Source organism: Salvelinus alpinus, chromosome 3 (assembly GCF_045679555.1).
Source record: "Salvelinus alpinus chromosome 3, SLU_Salpinus.1, whole genome shotgun sequence".
Classification (NCBI taxonomy): domain Eukaryota; kingdom Metazoa; phylum Chordata; class Actinopteri; order Salmoniformes; family Salmonidae; genus Salvelinus; species Salvelinus alpinus.
Genome location: NC_092088.1, coordinates 91,993,366 through 92,014,751, shown reverse-complemented (window position 1 = coordinate 92,014,751; position 21,386 = coordinate 91,993,366). Strand labels below are relative to the sequence as shown.

At 46.1% G+C, this 21,386-nt stretch overlaps 1 protein-coding gene across 1 annotated transcript in view; it reads right to left on the bottom strand.

Annotated features, from left to right (window-relative positions):
- The window catches only part of eys (eyes shut homolog), a 506,958-nt gene that overhangs the window by 65,862 nt on the left and 419,710 nt on the right, over positions 1-21,386 (bottom strand). The window contains exons 42-43 of the mRNA XM_071394489.1: positions 19,844-20,064; positions 3,902-4,074 (exon numbers count right to left, since the gene is read on the bottom strand). Of these exons, the coding sequence (XP_071250590.1) occupies positions 3,902-4,074; positions 19,844-20,064 (394 nt within the window). The remainder of the gene's footprint in view (positions 1-3,901; positions 4,075-19,843; positions 20,065-21,386) is intronic.

Here is a 21,386-nt window from a genome sequence, read left to right as displayed (position 1 = left end):
TCCTCATTAGATTAGGGCTCTCCACCAAGCTGCCTCCTCATTAGATTAGGGGTCTCTCCACCAAGCTGCCTCCACATTAGATTAGAGCTCTCTCCACCAAGCTGCCTCCTCATTAGATTAGGGCTCTCTCCACCAAGCTGCCTCCTCATTAGTTTAGGGCTCTCTCCACCAACCTGCCCCCTCATTAGATTAGGGCTCTCTCCACCAAGCTGCCTCCTCATTAGATTAGAGCTCTCTCCACCAAGCTGCCTCCTCATTAGATTAGGGCTCTCTGCACCAAACTGTCTCATTAGATTAGGGCTCTCTCCACCAAGCTGCCTTCTCATTAGATTAGGGCTCTCCACCAAACTGCCTTCTCATTAGATTAGGGCTCTCTCCACCAAATGGTCTCCTCATTAGATTAGAGCTCTCTCCACCAAGCTGCCTCCTCATTAGATTAGGGGTCTCTCAACCACGCTGCCTCCCCATTAGATTAGGGCTCTCTCCACCAAGCTGCCTCCTCATTAGATTAGGGCTCTCTCCACCAAGCTGCCTCCTCATTAGATTAGAGCTCTCTCCACCAAGCTGCCTCCTCATTAGATTAGGGCTCTCTCCACCAAGCTGCCTCCTCATTAGATTAGGGCTCTCTCCACCAAGCTGCCTCCTCATTAGATTAGAGCTCTCTCCACCAAGCTGCCTCCTCATTAGATTAGGGCTCTCTCCACCAAGCTGCCTCCTCATTAGATTAGAGCTCTCTCCACCAAGCTGCCTCCTCATTAGATTAGGGCTCTCTCCACCAAGCTGCTTCCTCATTAGATTAGGGCTCTCTCCACCAAGCTGCCTCCCCATTAGATTAGGGCTCTCTCCACCAAGCTGCCTCCTCATTAGATTAGGGCTCTCTCCACCAAGCTGCCTCCTCATTAGATTAGAGCTCTCTCCACCAAGCTGCCTCCTCATTAGATTAGGGCTCTCTCCACCAAGCTGCCTCCTCATTAGATTAGGGCTCTCTCCACCAAGCTGCCTTCTCATTAGATTAGGGCTCTCTCCACCAAGCTGCCTCCTCATTAGATTAGAGCAGAATAAGAACATTTTGTTTTCCCCTATTTTCACAATATTCATGACAATGGAATGTTTTCATCTGGTTGGATGTTAGTTTGATTTACTATGACCATTTTTCCATAGATAAATGACAGAAAGGCAGCGGACATTAAGGTTCTAACACTGGAGGAACAGAACATGATTTCCTACTACTGTTTGTTATACCAGCGCCTTGTCCATTGGGTGTACTTGTACATCAAGCTGCCTCACACTACAGAAAGAGGATCCTGCCCTATGGTCCGTTCTGGCTCGGAGAAAGCTAACTTATGTTTTACTTTACAGTTCATTATATTTGACCCAGAGGTTCAGCCAGGGATGGCAGGGACAACCCAAGTTAGATTTAGCTCTTGGAAAATTAATTCTCCACATTATTTCCTTCATTTTCTTCCTTCAATCTCATTTAAACTACAGAGATTGGACACAGTGTTGCCAGGTCTTTAAACTACAGAGATTGGACAGTGTTGCCAGGTCTGTAAACTACAGAGATTGGACACAGTGTTGCCAGGTCTGTAAACTACAGAGATTGGACACAGTGTTGCCAGGTCTGTAAACTACAGAGATTGGACACAGTGTTGCCAGGTCTTTAAACTACAGAGATTGGACAGTGTTGCCAGGTCTGTAAACCACAGAGATTGGACACAGTGTTGCCAGGTCTGTAAACTACAGAGATTGGACACAGTGTTGCCAGGTCTGTAAACTACAGAGATTGGACACAGTGTTGCCAGGTCTGTACACTACAGAGATTGGACACAGTGTTGCCAGGTCTGTAAACTACAGAGATTGGACAGTGTTGCCAGGTCTGTAAACTACAGAGATTGGACACAGTGTTGCCAGGTCTGTAAACTACAGAGATTGGACAGTGTTGCCAGGTCTGTAAACTACAGAGATTGGACAGTGTTGACAGGTCTGTAAACTACAGAGATTGGACACAGTGTTGCCAGGTCTGTAAACTACAGAGATTGGACAGTGTTGACAGGTCTGTAAACTACAGAGATTGGACACAGTGTTGCCAGGTCTGTAAACTACAGAGATTGGACAGTGTTGCCAGGTCTGTAAACTACAGAGATTGGACACAGTGTTGCCAGGTCTGTAAACTACAGAGATTGGACAGTGTTGCCAGGTCTGTAAACTACAGAGATTGGACAGTGTTGCCAGGTCTGTAAACTACAGAGATTGGTTCCAGGTAGAAATAACCCTTTTGGGTTTCATATAGAAGCCTTTCCACAGAGGGTTCTACATGGAACCCAAAAGGGTTCTACCTAGAACCAAATAGGGTTCTACCTGAAACCAAAAAAGGTTTTCCTATGGGAACAGCTGAAGAACCGTTTAGGAACCCTTCTTTTCTAAGTGTAGCATAGTGCCATACTGTATTTGTGTTCATCTTAACTGGACACATTACTGGATTTATAGTCCGTGACTGCACCCAAAATTCCCTTTATTGTGCACTCCTTTTCCCTTTATAGTGCACTCCTTTTCCCTTTATAGTGCACTCCTTTTCCCTTTATAGTGCACTCCTTTTCCCTTTATAGTGCACTCCTTTTCCCTTTATAGTGCACTCCCTTTCCCTTTATAGTGCACTACTTATGACCAAAGCCCAAGTAGGGAGACAGGTAGCCTAGCGGTTAAGAGGTTGGGCCAGTAACTGAAAGGTTGCTGGCTCGAATCCCCAAGCTGACTAGGGGAAAGATATGTCGATGTGCCCTTGAGCAAGGCACTTAACCCTAGTCGCTCCTATAAGTTGCTCTGAATAAAAATGTAGGGCACTATATAGGGTCCCATTTGGGACGCATACCTTGACTGTAGGTTAACCCTTATTGAAGGTGACTGCTTGGAAAACCAAAGCACTAAACCAGCCAGCTACTTAGAAAATATCCTTTTAAGAACTTATCAGAGCTCCACCGCCTCTCTGGAACATCCAGCAGAGTAGATAGATACACTTTGTAAAGCTATTGATTATTATCACCCTAATGTGAAAATCCATTCGCAAAGGAAGACACAAGCTTTTTCCCCCAGCAGGATTTCCATTTCATTAACTTCTCCCTTTTACTTCCTTGCTGTTCTTCACTATCTTTCATCTCTCCACTGTTGCCTCTCAACCGATCCCTGAGACTGTGGAGCAGACATGGGTTCAACTAGTATGTGTTTTCTTTCACATACTTTGAGTGTTTGATTTGAGCCTGCCTGGAGTGCCAGCTAGGTGGGGTTTGCACTTTTGGTACTATTATATTGGTCCCGTTGCTCTACGCCAGGTCAATCAGGCTCATTTGAAATATTTGAAAGAAAACAGATACTATTTGAAACCAGGTCTGATGCCCTGAAGTTTTGTATCCTTTACACACATCTGTGCCAACATGATCCTTATCGTGCTGGCCATATCAAACGCCACCTTTCAAACAAGAAGAAGAAGAAGAAGTGTCCAGCAACAACGGTCAATGTGAATGACTAACCAGGCCAGTGCAGTACAGCTCGGCACGGCTCAGTAGTGTGAAACGGGTATTAGAGTACTGTATGTATGGGTCTAACCTTCCTCTACACAGCAGGCCCTGTCACACTGTATGCCTTATATGCTTCACGGGAGGTTGGTGGCACCTTAATTGGGGAGGACGGGCTTGGGGTAATGGCTGGAGCGGCAATCAGTGGAATGATATCAAATACATCAAACATATGGTTTCCATGGTTTCCTTGTGTTTGATGCCATTCCATTATCTCCGTTCCAGCCATTATTATGAGCCGTCCTCCCCTCAACAGCCTCCTGTGATACGCATGTATTATGCATAGCTATAATGTTATATATTATGTATAACATATTGTGTCTATATCTTACCATCATCACACAGCAGGCCCTGTCTTCCGTAAGGGCAGAGACACACAGCTTCCTGGTAGGACTTGGGGATACAGGTGGCTCCGTGACCACAGGGGCTCCACTCACAGGCTGTGAACTGGCAGAGCCGACCAGAGTAGAGAGGAGGGCACTCACAGAACCAGTCCTCTGCATCACTATACACAGGGAGAGAGAGAGACAGACACACACAGAGAGGAGAGATCATTAGGACCAAGAGGAAATGGACCCTGGTAGTTCTAGTGATGTGGTTTCTATCTAGGTACAGGGAAGAGAGAGAGAGAGAGATTGTAAATATATTGTAAATATCCAAAATATGATTTGGCAATATGTACATTGTTACGTCATGCCAAAAAAGTGAATTGAATTGAGAGAGAGAGAGAGAGAGAGAGAGAGAGAGAGAGAGAGAGAGAGAGAGAGAGAGAGAGAGAGAGAGAGAGAGATGATCAAATAATCAACATCTTCATGGATGAAAACACTGTATTGAACTCTGTGATGAATCAATAGAGACGAGCTAAGATATGACCAATATCTCCATCAGTCCCAGATGGAATGCATCCAGTATGACATACTGGAGGTCTGCAGAAAGGAGCTGCCGCGTTAGATGGATGGACTGGCTGGTTGAGGAGATGGACAGGTGTTATGTTATAGATTTAATTCAGATAACACATCAGATTCAACAGCAGGTGTGTGTGTGTGTGTGTGTGTGTGTGCGTGCGTGTGTGCGTGCGTGTATATGTATGTATATACAGTGGGGAGAACAAGTATTTGATACACTGCCGATTTTGCAGGTTTTCCTACTTACAAAGCATGTAGAGGTCTGTAATTTTTATCATAGGTACACTTCAACTGTGAGAGACGGAATCTAAAACAAAAATCCAGAAAATCACATTGTATGATTTTTAAATAATTAATTTGCATTTTATTGCATGACATAAGTATTTGATCACCTACCAACCAGTAAGAATTCCGGCTCTCACAGACCTGTTAGTTTTTCTTTAAGAAGCCCTCCTGTTCTCCACTCATTACCTGTATTAACTGCACCTGTTTGAACTCGTTACCTGTATAAAAGACACCTGTCCACACACTCAATCAAACAGATTCCAACCTCTCCAAAATGGCCAAGACCAGAGAGCTGTGTAAGGACATCAGGGATAAAATTGTAGACCTGCACAAGGCTGGGATGGGCTACAGGACAATAGGCAAGCAGCTTGGTGAGAAGGAAACAACTGTTGGCGCAATTATTAGAAAATGGAAGAAGTTCAAGATGACGGTCAATCACCCTCGGTCTGGGGCTCCATGCAAGATTTCACCTCGTGGGGCATCAATGATCATGAGGAAGGTGAGGGATCAGCCCAGAACTACACGGCAGGACCTGGTCAATGACCTGAAGAGAGCTGGGACCACAGTCTCAAAGAAAACCATTAGTAACACACTACGCCGTCATGGATTAAAATCCTGCAGCGCACGCAAGGTCCCCCTGCTTAAGCCAGTGCATGTCCAGGCCTGTCTGAAGTTTGCCAATGACCATCTGGATGATCCAGAGGAGGAATGGGAGAAGGTCATGTGGTCTGATGAGACAAAAATAGAGCTTTTTGGTCTAACTCCACTCACCGTGTTTGGAGGAAGAAGAAGTATGAGTACAACCCCAAGAACACCATCCCAACCGTGAAGCATGAAGGTGGAAACATCATTCTTTGGGGATGCTTTTCTGCAAAGGGGACAGGACGACTGCACCGTATTGAGGGGAGGATGGATGGGGCCATGTATCGCGAGATCTTGGCCAACAACCTCCTTCCCTCAGTAAGAGCATTGAAGATGGGTCGTGGCTGGGTCTTCCAGCATGACAACGACACGAAGCACACAGCCATGGCAACTAAGGAGTGGCTCCGTAAGAAGCATCTCAAGGTCCTGGAGTGGCCTAGCCAGTCTCCAGACCTGAACCCAATAGAAAATCTTTGGAGGGAGCTGAACGTCCGTATTGCCCAGCGACAGCCCCGAAACCTGAAGGATCTGGAGAAGATCTGTAGGGAGGAGTGGGCCAAAATCCCTGCTGCAGTGTGTGCAAACCTAGTCAAGAACTACAGGAAACGTATGATCTCTGTAATTGCAAACAAAGGTTTCTGTACCAAATATTAAGTTCTGCTTTTCTGATGTATCAAATACTTATGTCATGCAATAAAATGCAAATTAATTACTTAAAAATCATACAATGTGATTTTCTGGATTTTTGTTTTAGATTCCGTCTCTCATAGTTGAAGTGTACCTATGATAAAAATTACAGACCTCTACATGCTTTGTAAGTAGGAAAACCTGCAAAATCGGCAGTGTATCAAATACTTGTTCTCCCCACTGTATGTGTGTGTGTTCTGCCTCTTTCTGCTCCTTACAAAAATGTAAACACATCTGTGCTTTCAGTGAATGCAGATAATAACCGGTGTCCCAAATGGCACCCTATACCCTATGAGCCCTGGTCAAAAGTAGTGCTCTAAATAGGGAATAGGGCACCATTTAGGACGCACACAATACCCTGCAGGAAACCAATTGATTGGGAGTGGTTGAGCAAACATATGGCCCAAAAAGTATACACATGACTCTCCTACCATATCCCCTTCTCCTTTTCTCAATTCATATTCATGCGGTTGCTTTATCTCTGGGTTGGAGAGGAAGTGGAGGCTAGGCTAGTCATATTATTTACACTTCATAAGCTCCTCTGTAAGAGGCACACACTTTTCAAATGTATAATATCAGATAGAGAAGGCATTGGTGGGGTTTCACGTCTATAAATTAATAATGGGCCTTGAGCAGCCAGCACTGCGGGATGTATTTTCCTTCACTTTCTCCTCCAGAAACTCACTTCTAGAAATTAAATATTTACCTTCTGTCGCTGGAATTTAGAACTGTTGGAATGACTGTGTGGAACGCTTCTTAGAAGGAAGGGAAATAGACTGTAAAGTCAAGTCTTGTTTTCAGCATAAATGTCACACTGACTGTTAACGGTGGTAAATATTATCAGTCAAATGGCATCCTAACCCCTACACAGTGGCCCTACTTCTGGCCCTACTTCTGGCCCTATTTCTGGCCCTACTTCTGGCCCTACTTCTGACCCTACATCTGGCCCTACTTCTGGCCCTACATCTGACCCTACATCTGGCCCTACTTCTGGCCCTACTTCTGACCCTACATCTGGCCCTACTTCTGGCCCTACTTCTGGCCCTACTTCTAACAGCGAGGGTCCTCTGGGGATCTTCTTCATCTCCTTCCATGTGGTGGTCAGTGTGATCATGACGGTCTCGTCCCAGCTTCAGGTCAAAGGAAGTGCACTATATAGGGAATAAGGAGCCACTTGGGACGTGAAAATGAATAACCCAGTAATGTTTCTCAATGTGAACAGACGTAATTGTAATGTAATTCACACACTTATTTAAATAACAGCTGACGACTTGTTACAATCAATATTAAACTAAATTATGACATCGTCGGCAGTACATTTTCTTTTTAAGAAATTGCTAAACGTTTTAATCTATTTTCATTAAAAGGTGAATATTTAATATAGTAAATGTTACCATAGTAACATGTTAATCTCATATGTACTGTAGATCTAATACCTGGTTGTATTTAATTTCCATCAGGTAATAGTATGTACATTCCAGGAGTGGCAGGTCACAGGAAGCTTCTGAAACACCACCCTAAAATAAATATTATACATAATACTGTATGTAGTGCACTATATAGGGAATAGGGTGCCAAACTTAGTGCACTATATAGGGGTTAGGATGCCATTTGACTGATAATATTTACCACCGTTAACAGTCAGTGTGACATTTATGCTGAAAACAAGACTTGACTTTACAGTCTATTTCCCTTCCTTCTAAGAAGCGTTCCACACAGTCATTCCAACGTATACACAGTGTTTAGGGTCAGCAGGAACTAATGATGACATGATCATCAGCTGTAAGGTCAGTGTCCTGCTTTATGGACCTCCGTTAAACATCGATTCCATTCTGATTGAGCTTTAACACACTGCTCAGTCAGGTGGTAGGCTTTAAGTGTTAACCACTCATGTGGCTCCTGCAGGATTAAGTGACCGCCACTCTCTTCACTGGCAACTAAATGTGTCTGACCTGTTATCTAAAAACTGCCACATGATGGTATGTCTGACCTGTTATCTAAAAACTACCACATGATGAACACTTATGTCTGTGTTAAAATGTGTTCAGTGTAATATACAGTACATAGTCTACTTTAACAGGGGCACGTTGGATTTGTATACAAAATACACTATATATACACAAAAGTAAGTGGACACCCCTTCAAATTTATGGATTTGGCTATTTCAGTCACACCCGTTGCTGACAGGTGTATAGAATCAAGCCATGTAATCTCTATACACCAACATTGGCAGTAGAATGGCTTTACCGAAGAGCTCAGTGACTTTCAATGTGGCACCGTCATAAGATGCCACCTTTCCAACAAGTCAGTTCGTCACATTCTGCTCTGATATAGCTGCTCCGGTCAACTATAAGTGCTGTTATTGTGAAGTGGAAACGTCTAGGAGCAACAACGGCTCAGCCGTGAGGTGGTAGTCCACACAAGCTCACACAACGGGATCGCCGAGTGCTAAAATGATTAGCGTGTAAAAATGGTCTGTCTTCGGTTGGAACACTCACTACCGAGTTCCAAACTGTCTCTGGAAGCAACGTCACCACAAGAACTGTTCGGGAGCTTCATGAAGTGGGTTTCCATGGCCGAGCAGCCGCACACAAGTCTAACATCACCACATGCAATGCCAAGCGTCGGCTGGAGTGGTGTAAAGTTTGCCGCCATTGGACTCTGGAGCAGTGGAAACGCATTCTCTGGAGTGATGAATCACGCTTCACCATCTGGCAGTCCAACGGACGAATCTGGGTTTGGCAGATGCCAGGAGAACGCTAACTGCCCCAATGCATAGTGCCAACTGTAAAGTTTGGTGGAGGAGGAATAATGGTCTGGGGTTAAGTGAAATCTTTATGCTACAGCATACAATGACACTCTAGACAATTATGTGCTTCCAACTTTGTGGCAAATGTTTGGGGAAGGCCCTCTCCTGTTTCAGCATGACAATGCCCCCGTGCGCAAAGTAAGGTCCAAACCGAAATGGTTTGTCGAGATCGGTGTGGAAGAACTTGACTGGCCTGCACAGAGCCCTGACCTCAACCCCATCCAACACCTTTGGGATGAAATGGAACACCGACTGCGAGCCAGGCCTAATTGCCCAACATCAGTGCCCGCCCCCTCTAATACTCTGAATGGGCTGAATGGAAGCAAGTCCCCGCAGCAATGTTCCAACATCTAGTGGAAAGCCTTCCCAGAAAAGTGGAGACTGTTATAGCACACAACTATTACATAGAAAATGTCTGTAAGAAGACAAAGATAGCGTATCTCTCTAAGATAAGCAGATGTCTGCCAAACCCCAATACCATGATGACCTTATTACATAGGAAATTCGACTCTGTTTGCGTCCCAAATGGCACCCTATTACATGTAGAGTGCACTACTTTTGACCAGGGGTCTGGCAGGGAATAGGGTCCCATTAGGGAGGCAGCCTCTACTAATGAAGTGGCAGTTGTAAGGCTCAGATCTAAAGACATGTCAGATGATGACTGTAGTCCAATACACTCTGTGAAAAGCTGCCATGGTCGTTATTTGTCATTAATACAATAATTGTGGTGATTGATTATGTAGACAGACAGACAGGATAATGTAGTAAACCTCACCCAAGCCGTCTGTCTATATATGGGGGTTGTGTATTTTCCAATAGGATGTTGTCTATTTTCCAATAGGATGTTGTGTATTTTCCAATAGGATGTTGTCTATTTTCCAATAGGATGTTGTGTATTTCCAATAAGATGTTGTGTATTTACCAATAGGATGTTGTGTATTTTCCAATAGGATGTTGTGTATTTCCAATAAGATGTTGTGTATTTACCAATAGGATGTTGTGTATTTTCCAATAGGATGTTGTGTATTTCCAATATGATGTTGTGTATTTACCAATAGGATGTGGTGTATTTTCCAATAGGATGTTGTGTATTTCCAATATGATGTTGTGTATTTTCCAATAGGATGTTGTGTATTTTCCAATAGGATGTTGTGTATTTTCCAATAGGATGTTGTGTATTTTCCAATAGGATGTTGTGTATTTTCCAATAGGATGTTATGCATTTTCCAATAGGATGTTGTGTATTTCCAATAAGATGTTGTGTATTTTCCAATAGGATGTTGTGTATTTCCAATAAGATGTTGTGTATTTTCCAATAGAATGTTGTGTATTTTCCAATAGGATGTTGTGTATTTTCCTATAGGATGATATGCATTTTCCAATAGAATATTGTGTATTTTCCTATAGGATGTTGTATATTTTCCTATCGGATGTTGTTAATATCTGTTATGTGTGTTGTGTGGTTTTCATGCACTACTTTCAGCATGAACTTTAGATTGTTTATGTGCTGCATGGCGCTGAATAGTATCTACTTGAACTCCATCTTACAATACATGATTGTCTGGAAGGCATTACATTTACAGTATGTGGTTCGAGTTCAGAATGACGTTGTGTATATTGACGTGTTATTCCACCACTGCAGGGCCAGCGATAAACATACTGGAGCTTTAGCTGGGCAGTACTACATACAGACGCGTTCTTAATCTTTTGACTCAATGCCCAGCCAAAACGTAAAGTTACCACGGTTACGGTGACCAAGGCCAACTAAACAGCTGAAGTTTCCCTGTAGCAGTGTCAGCGAGTCAAAGCTGCAGAATCCGAAGCGGGAACCGTCACCGTGTTAGATGGCTGGGTCATGAACCGTCACCGTGTTAGATGGCTGGGTCATGAACCGTCACCGTGTTAGATGGCTGGGTCATGAACCATCACCGTGTTAGATGGCTGGGTCATGAACCGTCACCGTGTTAGATGGCTGGGTCATGAACCGTCACCGTGTTAGATGGCTGGGTCATGAACCGTCACCGTGTTAGATGGCTGGGTCATGAACCGTCACCGTGTTAGATGGCTGGGTCATGAACCGTCACCGTGTTAGATGGCTGGGTCATGAACCGTCACCGTGTTAGATGGCTGGGTCATGAACCGTCACCGTGCTAGATGGCTGGGTCATGAACCGTCACCGTGTTAGATGACTGGGTCATGAACCGTCACCGTGTTAGATGGCTGGGTCATGAACCGTCACCGTGTTAGATGGCTGGGTCATGAACTGTCACCGTGCTAGATGGCTGGGTCATGAACCGTCACCGTGCTAGATGGCTGGGTCATGAACCGTCACCGTGTTAGATGGCTGGGTCATGAACCGTCACCGTGTTAGATGGCTGGGTCATGAACCGTCACCGTGTTAGATGGCTGGGTCATGAACCGTCACCGTGCTAGATGGCTGGGTCATGAACCGTCACCGTGTTAGATGGCTGGGTCATGAACCGTCACCGTGTTAGATGGCTGGGTCATGAACCGTCACCGTGTTAGATGGCTGGGTCATGAACCGGCACCGTGTTAGATGGCTGGGTCATGAACCGGCACCGTGTTAGATGGCTGGGTCATGAACCGTCACCGTGCTAGATGGCTGGGTCATGAACCGTCACCGTGCTAGATGGCTGGGTCATGAACCGTCACCGTGTTAGATGGCTGGGTCATGAACCGTCACCGTGTTAGATGGCTGGGTCATGAACCGTCACCGTGTTAGATGGCTGGGTCATGAACCGTCACCGTGTTAGATGGCTGGGTCATGAACCGTCACCGTGTTAGATGGCTGGGTCATGAACCGTCACCGTGTTAGATGGCTGGGTCATGAACCGTCACCGTGCTAGATGGCTGGGTCATGAACCGTCACCGTGCTAGATGGCTGGGTCATGAACCGTCACCGTGTTAGATGGCTGGGTCATGAACCGTCACCGTGTTAGATGGCTGGGTCATGAACCGTCACCGTGTTAGATGGCTGGGTCATGAACCGTCACCGTGCTAGATGGCTGGGTCATGAACCGTCACCGTGTTAGATGGCTGGGTCATGAACCGTCACCGTGTTAGATGGCTGGGTCATGAACCGTCACCGTGTTAGATGGCTGGGTCATGAACCGGCACCGTGTTAGATGGCTGGGTCATGAACCGGCACCGTGTTAGATGGCTGGGTCATGAACCGTCACCGTGCTAGATGGCTGGGTCATGAACCGTCACCGTGCTAGATGGCTGGGTCATGAACCGTCACCGTGTTAGATGGCTGGGTCATGAACCGTCACCGTGTTAGATGGCTGGGTCATGAACCGTCACCGTGTTAGATGGCTGGGTCATGAACCGTCACCGTGTTAGATGGCTGGGTCATGAACCGTCACCGTGTTAGATGGCTGGGTCATGAACCGTCACCGTGTTAGATGGCTGGGTCATGAACCGTCACCGTGTTAGATGGCTGGGTCATGAACCGTCACCGTGTTAGATGGCTGGGTCATGAACCGTCACCGTGTTAGATGGCTGGGTCATGAACCGTCACCGTGTTAGATGGCTGGGTCATGAACCGTCACCGTGTTAGATGGCTGGGTCATGAACCGTCACCGTGTTAGATGGCTGGGTCATGAACCGTCACCGTGTTAGATGGCTGGGTCATGAACGGTCACCGTGTTAGATGGCTGGGTCATGAACCGTCACCGTGTTAGATGGCTGGGTCATGAACCGTCACCGTGTTAGATGGCTGGGTCATGAACCGTCACCGTGTTAGATGGCTGGGTCATGAACCGTCACCGTGTTAGATGGCTGGGTCATGAACCGTCACCGTGCTAGATGGCTGGGTCATGAACCGTCACCGTGTTAGATGGCTGGGTCATGAACCGTCACCGTGTTAGATGGCTGGGTCATGAACCGTCACCGTGTTAGATGGCTGGGTCATGAATCGTCACCGTGTTAGATGGCTGGGTCATGAACCGTCACCGTGCTAGATGGCTGGGTCATGAACCGTCACCGTGTTAGATGGCTGGGTCATGAACCGTCACCGTGTTAGATGGCTGGGTCATGAACCGTCACCGTGTTAGATGGCTGGGTCATGAACCGTCACCGTGTTAGATGGCTGGGTCATGAACCGTCACCGTGTTAGATGGCTGGGTCATGAACCGTCACCGTGTTAGATGGCTGGGTCATGAACCGTCACCGTGCTAGATGGCTGGGTCATGAACCGTCACCGTGTTAGATGGCTGGGTCATGAACCGTCACCGTGTTAGATGGCTGGGTCATGAACCGTCACCGTGCTAGATGGCTGGGTCATGAACCGTCACCGTGTTAGATGGCTGGGTCATGAACCGTCACCGTGTTAGATGGCTGGGTCATGAACCGTCACCGTGTTAGATGGCTGGGTTATGAACCGTCACCGTGTTAGATGGCTGGGTCATGAACCGTCACCGTGCTAGATGGCTGGGTCATGAACCGTCACCGTGCTAGATGGCTGGGTCATGAACCGTCACCGTGTTAGATGGCTGGGTCATGAACCGTCACCGTGTTAGATGGCTGGGTCATGAACCGTCACCGTGTTAGATGGCTGGGTCATGAACCGTCACCGTGTTAGATGGCTGGGTCATGAACCGGCACCGTGTTAGATGGCTGGGTCATGAACCGTCACCGTGTTAGATGGCTGGGTCATGAACAGTCACCGTGTTAGATGGCTGGGTCATGAACCGTCACCGTGTTAGATGGCTGGGTCATGAACCGTCACCGTGCTAGATGGCTGGGTCATGAACCGTCACCGTGTTAGATGGCTGGGTCATGAACCGTCACCGTGCTAGATGGCTGGGTCATGAACCGTCACCGTGTTAGATGGCTGGGTCATGAACCGTCACCGTGTTAGATGGCTGGGTCATGAACCGTCACCGTGTTAGATGGCTGGGTCATGAACCGTCACCGTGTTAGATGGCTGGGTCATGAACCGTCACCGTGTTAGATGGCTGGGTCATGAACAGTCACCGTGTTAGATGGCTGGGTCATGAACCGTCACCGTGTTAGATGGCTGGGTCATGAACCGTCACCGTGTTAGATGGCTGGGTCATGAACCGTCACCGTGTTAGATGGCTGGGTCATGAACCGTCACTGTGTTAGATGGCTGGGTCATGAACCGTCACCGTGTTAGATGGCTGGGTCATGAACGGTCACCGTGTTAGATGGCTGGGTCATGAACCGTCACCGTGTTAGATGGCTGGGTCATGAACCGTCACCGTGTTAGATGGCTGGGTCATGAACCGTCACCGTGTTAGATGGCTGGGTCATGAACCGTCACCGTGTTAGATGGCTGGGTCATGAACCGTCACCGTGTTAGATGGCTGGGTCATGAACCGTCACCGTGCTAGATGGCTGGGTCATGAACCGTCACCGTGTTAGATGGCTGGGTCATGAACCGTCACCGTGTTAGATGGCTGGGTCATGAACCGTCACCGTGTTAGATGGCTGGGTCATGAACCGTCACCGTGCTAGATGGCTGGGTCATGAACCGTCACCGTGTTAGATGGCTGGGTCATGAACCGTCACCGTGTTAGATGGCTGGGTCATGAACCGTCACCGTGTTAGATGGCTGGGTCATGAACCGGCACCGTGTTAGATGGCTGGGTCATGAACCGGCACCGTGTTAGATGGCTGGGTCATGAACCGTCACCGTGTTAGATGGCTGGGTCATGAACCGTCACAGTGCTAGATGGCTGGGTCATGAACCGTCACCGTGTTAGATGGCTGGGTCATGAACCGTCACCGTGTTAGATGGCTGGGTCATGAACCGTCACCGTGTTAGATGGCTGGGTCATGAACCGTCACCGTGTTAGATGGCTGGGTCATGAACCGTCACCGTGTTAGATGGCTGGGTCATGAACCGTCACCGTGCTAGATGGCTGGGTCATGAACCGTCACCGTGTTAGATGGCTGGGTCATGAACCGTCACCGTGTTAGATGGCTGGGTCATGAACCGTCACCGTGTTAGATGGCTGGGTCATGAACCGTCACCGTGTTAGATGGCTGGGTCATGAACCGGCACCGTGTTAGATGGCTGGGTCATGAACCGTCACCGTGTTAGATGGCTGGGTCATGAACAGTCACCGTGTTAGATGGCTGGGTCATGAACCGGCACCGTGTTAGATGGCTGGGTCATGAACCGTCACCGTGTTAGATGGCTGGGTCATGAACCGTCACCGTGTTAGATGGCTGGGTCATGAACCGTCACCGTGTTAGATGGCTGGGTCATGAACCGTCACCGTGTTAGATGGCTGGGTCATGAACCGTCACCGTGTTAGATGGCTGGGTCATGAACCGTCACCGTGCTAGATGGCTGGGTCATGAACCGTCACCGTGTTAGATGGCTGGGTCATGAACGGTCACCGTGTTAGATGGCTGGGTCATGAACGGTCACCGTGTTAGATGGCTGGGTCATGAACCGTCACCGTGTTAGATGGCTGGGTCATGAACCGTCACCGTGTTAGATGGCTGGGTCATGAACCGTCACCGTGTTAGATGGCTGGGTCATGAACCGTCACCGTGTTAGATGGCTGGGTCATGAACCGTCACCGTGTTAGATGGCTGGGTCATGACCCGTCACCGTGTTAGATGGCTGGGTCATGAACCGTCACCGTGTTAGATGGCTGGGTCATGAACCGTCACCGTGCTAGATGGCTGGGTCATGAACCGTCACCGTGTTAGATGGCTGGGTCATGAACCGTCACCGTGTTAGATGGCTGGGTCATGAACCGTCACCGTGTTAGATGGCTGGGTCATGAACCGTCACCGTGTTAGATGGCTGGGTCATGAACCGGCACCGTGTTAGATGGCTGGGTCATGAACCGTCACCGTGTTAGATGGCTGGGTCATGACCCGTCACCGTGTTAGATGGCTGGGTCATGAACCGTCACCGTGTTAGATGGCTGGGTCATGAACCGTCACCGTGCTAGATGGCTGGGTCATGAACCGTCACCGTGTTAGATGGCTGGGTCATGAACCGTCACCGTGTTAGATGGCTGGGTCATGAACCGTCACCGTGTTAGATGGCTGGGTCATGAACCGTCACCGTGTTAGATGGCTGGGTCATGAACCGGCACCGTGTTAGATGGCTGGGTCATGAACCGTCACCGTGTTAGATGGCTGGGTCATGATTCTGTTGAACCGAGAACAAAACCTCATGAAGAGCTATAACCGTCCGCCTCCGCCTTACATTTCCCTGAAACGATTCAGCAGGGTTTGTTTCAACGGGGTTATTTGACATGTTTTATAAAATCACCCGTGGTACTGACAGCTTATTATTTTTACTTGTCAAATGTGTGTGTGTTGGAGAACACTGTGAAATATGGAGAACATTTTAACCCAGTTTGATCATGACCTAGGTAGCTATGCCTCGCAGTGACTCCGGTTACAAGTTTCAGGGAGTGAATGTATGGTATAGTTTTATAATGTATGGTGCAGTTTGTGTGAGGAAAATAAATGTATCATTGAAATTAATACTGCATTCTGAATCCATTCTGAATTCAAAGTAAAACCTTTGGGTGGATATTTTTTGTCTTTGTACATTTTATCTGAAAAGTATTTGTAATAAGTATGTGATGAAGCCAAACTGAGTAAGGCAATAGACTACAAAGCTAAATCCCATCAAGAGCTGCATTTAAAACACCAACTTGCACTTATTTTGAAGCCTTGAGACAACTGAGACATGGATTGTGTATGTGTGCCACTCAGAGGGTGAATGGGCAAGACAAAATATTTAAGTGCCTTTGAACGGGGTATTGTAGTAGGTGTCAGGCGCACCGGTGTGTGTCAAGAACTGCAATGCTACTGTTTTTTTTTAACGCTCAACAGTTTCCTGTTTGTATCAAGAATGGTTCACCACCCAAAGGACATCCAGCCAACTTGATACAACTGTGGGAAGCATCAGAGTCAACATGGGTCAGCATCCCTGTAGAGGGGTGCAACTCAATATTAGAAAGGTGTTTTTAATGTTTGGTGTACTCAGTTTATGACATTGGGCACCACACAACTTGATTACTGAGAGCTCATCTGCCAGAGATATCATGTGCAGGCCAATCCATTATTCAGTAGTTAATCTGCTACTCAACAGATTAAATATGTAGCCTTTAATAATGAATAGCAGTGTGTTTGTCTGTGAGGTTCCTGTAACATTCTTGTCCTTCAATGGTAGAGGAGACTACAAGAAGTCCTTTATGTGTGTAACGGTGTGTTTGTGTGTGTGGAACGGTGTGTTTGTGTGTGTGGAACGGTGTGTTTGTGTGTGTGAAACGGTGTGTTTGTGTGTGTGGAACGATGTATTTGTGTGTGTGGAACGGTGTGTTTAAGTGTGTGGAACGATGTGCTTGTGTGTGTGGAATGATGTATTTGTGTGTGTGGAACGGTGTGTTTAAGTGTGTGGAACGATGTATTTGTGTGTGTGGAACGGTGTGTTTAAGTGTGTGGAACGATGTGCTTGTGTGTGTGGAACGGTGTGTTTGTGTGTGTGGAACGGTGTGTTTGTGTACGTGCATGTGTGTGGGTTCACATACAGATAATATGATATGTGTGTATGCAATTTACATATTCACAACAATCACTAAACATAAACACACTTTGTAATCAAATGATTGCGTGAAGGTAAAAATGGGAAAACCATTTTGTTACCACCCATATTTAATGTAATCAAGCCTCTGATTACAGCCATTAAGAACTAAAGTGTGTGTCAACCCTACCGCATCCCCTTATCCATCCACACCTTCACTACATCTGGTAGCCATTCCACCCCAGCCAGCCAGCCAGTCAGGCACCAGCCAGCCACCAGCCAGGCAACAGCCAGCCAGCCAGTCAGGCATCAGCCAGTCAGGCATCAGCCAGCCAGCCACCAGCCAGCCAAGCAACAGCCAGCCAAGCAGGTACCAGCCAGCCAGCCAACCAGCCCGGCAACAGCCAGGCACCAGCCAGCCAGGCACCAGCCCGTCAGGCAGCCAGCCAGGCAGCCAGCCAGTCACCAGCAAAGCAGAGTTTTAACAAGACCTCTTCTGCTGCTTTATTAAAGATGGTAACACTTTACAATAAGGATGTATTCGAAGTCCCTTATCTTTTGTGTGGATTCCTTGAATTTAGGACATTTCAAAACACAACAAACATAATGAATATACCCATACAATAACTTGTTAAAACAGTATCCAATTTATCTATAATTCAACTCCTACACTTCTTTTGAATGTATATGTCCTCCAGAATTCAAAGACGTCTCTGCAACCAACTCTTTAATGAGTCATTTTCTTTCTGAAGTATCCTTAGGGGAACGTTGTACATCATCACTATAGGCTGCAGCACTGTCTGATTATAGGCCTCAGTTCCAAATGGTACCCTTTTCCCTTTATAGTGCACTACTTTGGACCAAAGACCTATGGGCATAGGGTGCCATTTGTAGGGAATAGGGTGCCATTTGTATGGAATAGGGTGCCATTTGGGACGCATACATAGTCTTTGTTTGTTCCTCATTGATAATTTGGCCTAATGATTATTCCTAGGACCTTGAGTTGTTTCTTTTATAAACTACAGACAATGTGCAATGTTCAGTCTTAATAATAATAATTAACTGCAGGTAGATTGTATGTTTTCAAATTCTATAAGAATATATATATATATTTATATATATGTATGTTTTATATAGCACTTTTTATTACAAGTAGAATCTCAAAGATGCTGAGCCATGGACATTTATGATAAAAAACACAATTCTTTCAATATATCTCAGTAATATGCAAATGTAGACAGGCTGTAGAAGACAGAACGATGACATTAAGACAGGAAGCAATCAAATCACCAGCCATTATGCCCACAGCCAATACTTTAACCATCTGGTATTATGCCAGAGCCACCCGGGTCAATTGACTGAATGAAGATTGCTCTGTGAACTCTCTATAACCCTACACCAGCTATGGGGTTCAAGAGGGTTTGGCACCGTGATGGAAAATAATTCACAGTCATAATTAACAACGCTGACTGACGGTAGAGCTTTGCGTTTGGCAGCCTTGATGATCTGACCACAAAATATTATGAACCTGATTTTTTCATTTGTGTCAAGTGTTCAATTAGCAAAAATATATTTTAAAAATGGATTAACGTTGTCCGCGTGTAGAGGGTAGAGACTCAATATAACCTTAGCTATTTACTGAATTACCAGGCTAGGATCCTGGTCAAAGACTCTTAAGATAGTGGACTGAAACATGGCTGATAGTGTCAATGGTATGACTGTTAAGATAGTGGACTGAAACATGGCTGATAGTATGAATGGTATGACTGTTAAGATAGTGGACTGAAACATGGCTGATAGGATTAATGGTATGACTGTTAAGATAGTGGACTGAAACATGGCTGACAGTATTAATGGTATGACTGTTAAGATAGTGGACTGAAACATGGCTGATAGTGTCAATGGTATGACTGTTAAGATAGTGGACTGAAACATGGCTGATAGTATTAATGGTATGACTGTTAAGATAGTGGACTGAAACATGGCTGATAGTATTAATGGTATGACTGTTAAGATAGTGGACTGAAACATGGCTGACAGTATTAATGGTATGACTGTTAAGATAGTGGACTGAAACATGGCTGATAGTATTAATGGTATGACTGTTAAGATAGTGGACTGAAACATGGCTGATAGTATGAATGGTATGAATCAATACACTGCGATATGGCCGGCCCTCTAGCCTCTCACATTTTCATTAGCCTTGATGTACCTGGACCTTCATTAAGAGTCCATTACTACTAATCAATGTAGGAAGATTTAAGTTTTTTAAGACCATTAGGTGACATTAAATAGAGCTGGATAATTCAGTCTTTTACTTTTAGCTCTCAAAGACAGTATTTCAAAACACTAATACTGTTTTAAAGACTACTGAAATATCCACATGGTCATATCCTACCTGACACAGGTGCCTCCATTGCGGCAGGGCAGGTGCTGACAGACAGGTGTGTCACAGTTGTGGATGTTCCTCCCTCCCAGTGCCTCTCCTGCTATGTAGATGTCCTTATTGTTGACCTGCAGCTCCCTGATACAGCCTACAAAACCCGTCCCCTCCCTGGTGCTGGCAGGCTGATCCCTTTGGGAGGGGACGTCCCCCAGGAATATAGGCCCCATCGTTACCTGGAAGGATGTCACAAAGACAAATGTATGCACACGTTCAAAGGCAGGTAGGTAGGTAGCAGGGGGACAGGCGGGTGCGCACACACACACACACACACACACACACACACACACACACACACACACACACACACACACACACACACACACACACACACACACACACACACACACACACACACACACACACACACACACACACACACACACACACACACACACACTAGTTATCAGCAATGCCTGTTTAGTCTTCTATATACAGTCCATGTGCTTCACTGTATAGTTCATTACATCACAGTTCCGTGTAAATTACTACAGATATTTAGTCAGTTATGATATACACTGACTGTACAAAATATAGACTGACCAGGTGAATCCAGGTGAAAGCTATGATCCCTTATTGACGTCACTTGTTAAATCCACTTCGATCAGTGTAGATGAAGGGAAGGAGACCGGTTAAAGAAGGATTTTTAAGCCTTGAGACATTTGTGACATTGATTGTGTATGTGTGCTATTCAGAAGGTGAATGGGCAAGACAACATATTTAAGTGCCTTTGAACGGGGTATGGTAGTAGGTGCCAGGCGCACCGGTTTGTGTCAAGAACTGCAACGCTGCTGGGTTTTTCACACTCAACAGTTTCCCGTGTGTATCAAGAATGGTCCACCACCCAAACAACATCCAGCCAACATGGGCCAGCATCCCTGTGGAACGCTTTTGACACCTTGTAGATTCCATGCTCCGACGAATTGAGGCTGTTCTGAGGGCAAAAGGAGTGGGTGCAACTCAATATTAGGAAGGTGTTCCTAATGTCTGGTATGCTCAGTGTAGACAAGACCTGCTATGGTAATCAACAATACAAATCTTCAGGTAAGGTCAAGTATGCCTATATCCCAAATGGAACCCTATTTCCTACATAGTTTGCTACTTTTAGTGCACTACTCTTAGTGCACTACTTTTGATCAGAGCCCTATGGGAAGTAGTACATTATTTCGGGAATAGGGTGCCATTTAGGATGTAAATCAGGTGTTTTCTGGATGTGAATCCAGTGAACCGACAACTTATCCCCCCTAACGGTCAATTTAAAGCTGCAATAAGTACATTTTCTGGGCAACCCGACCAAATTCGTAGATATGTAATTCTCATTGAAAGCAAGATAGATCTGTTCTATGTGCCCTATTTCTATGCATCCCGGTCTTAAGTTTAGTTTTTGCATTTTTTACTTTCATTTTTTTACACCAGCTTCAAAACAGCTGAAAATAAAAAAAATGTTGGTTATGGAAAATATATTTCAAAGTGGTTTAGTACAATGATTCTCTACTCT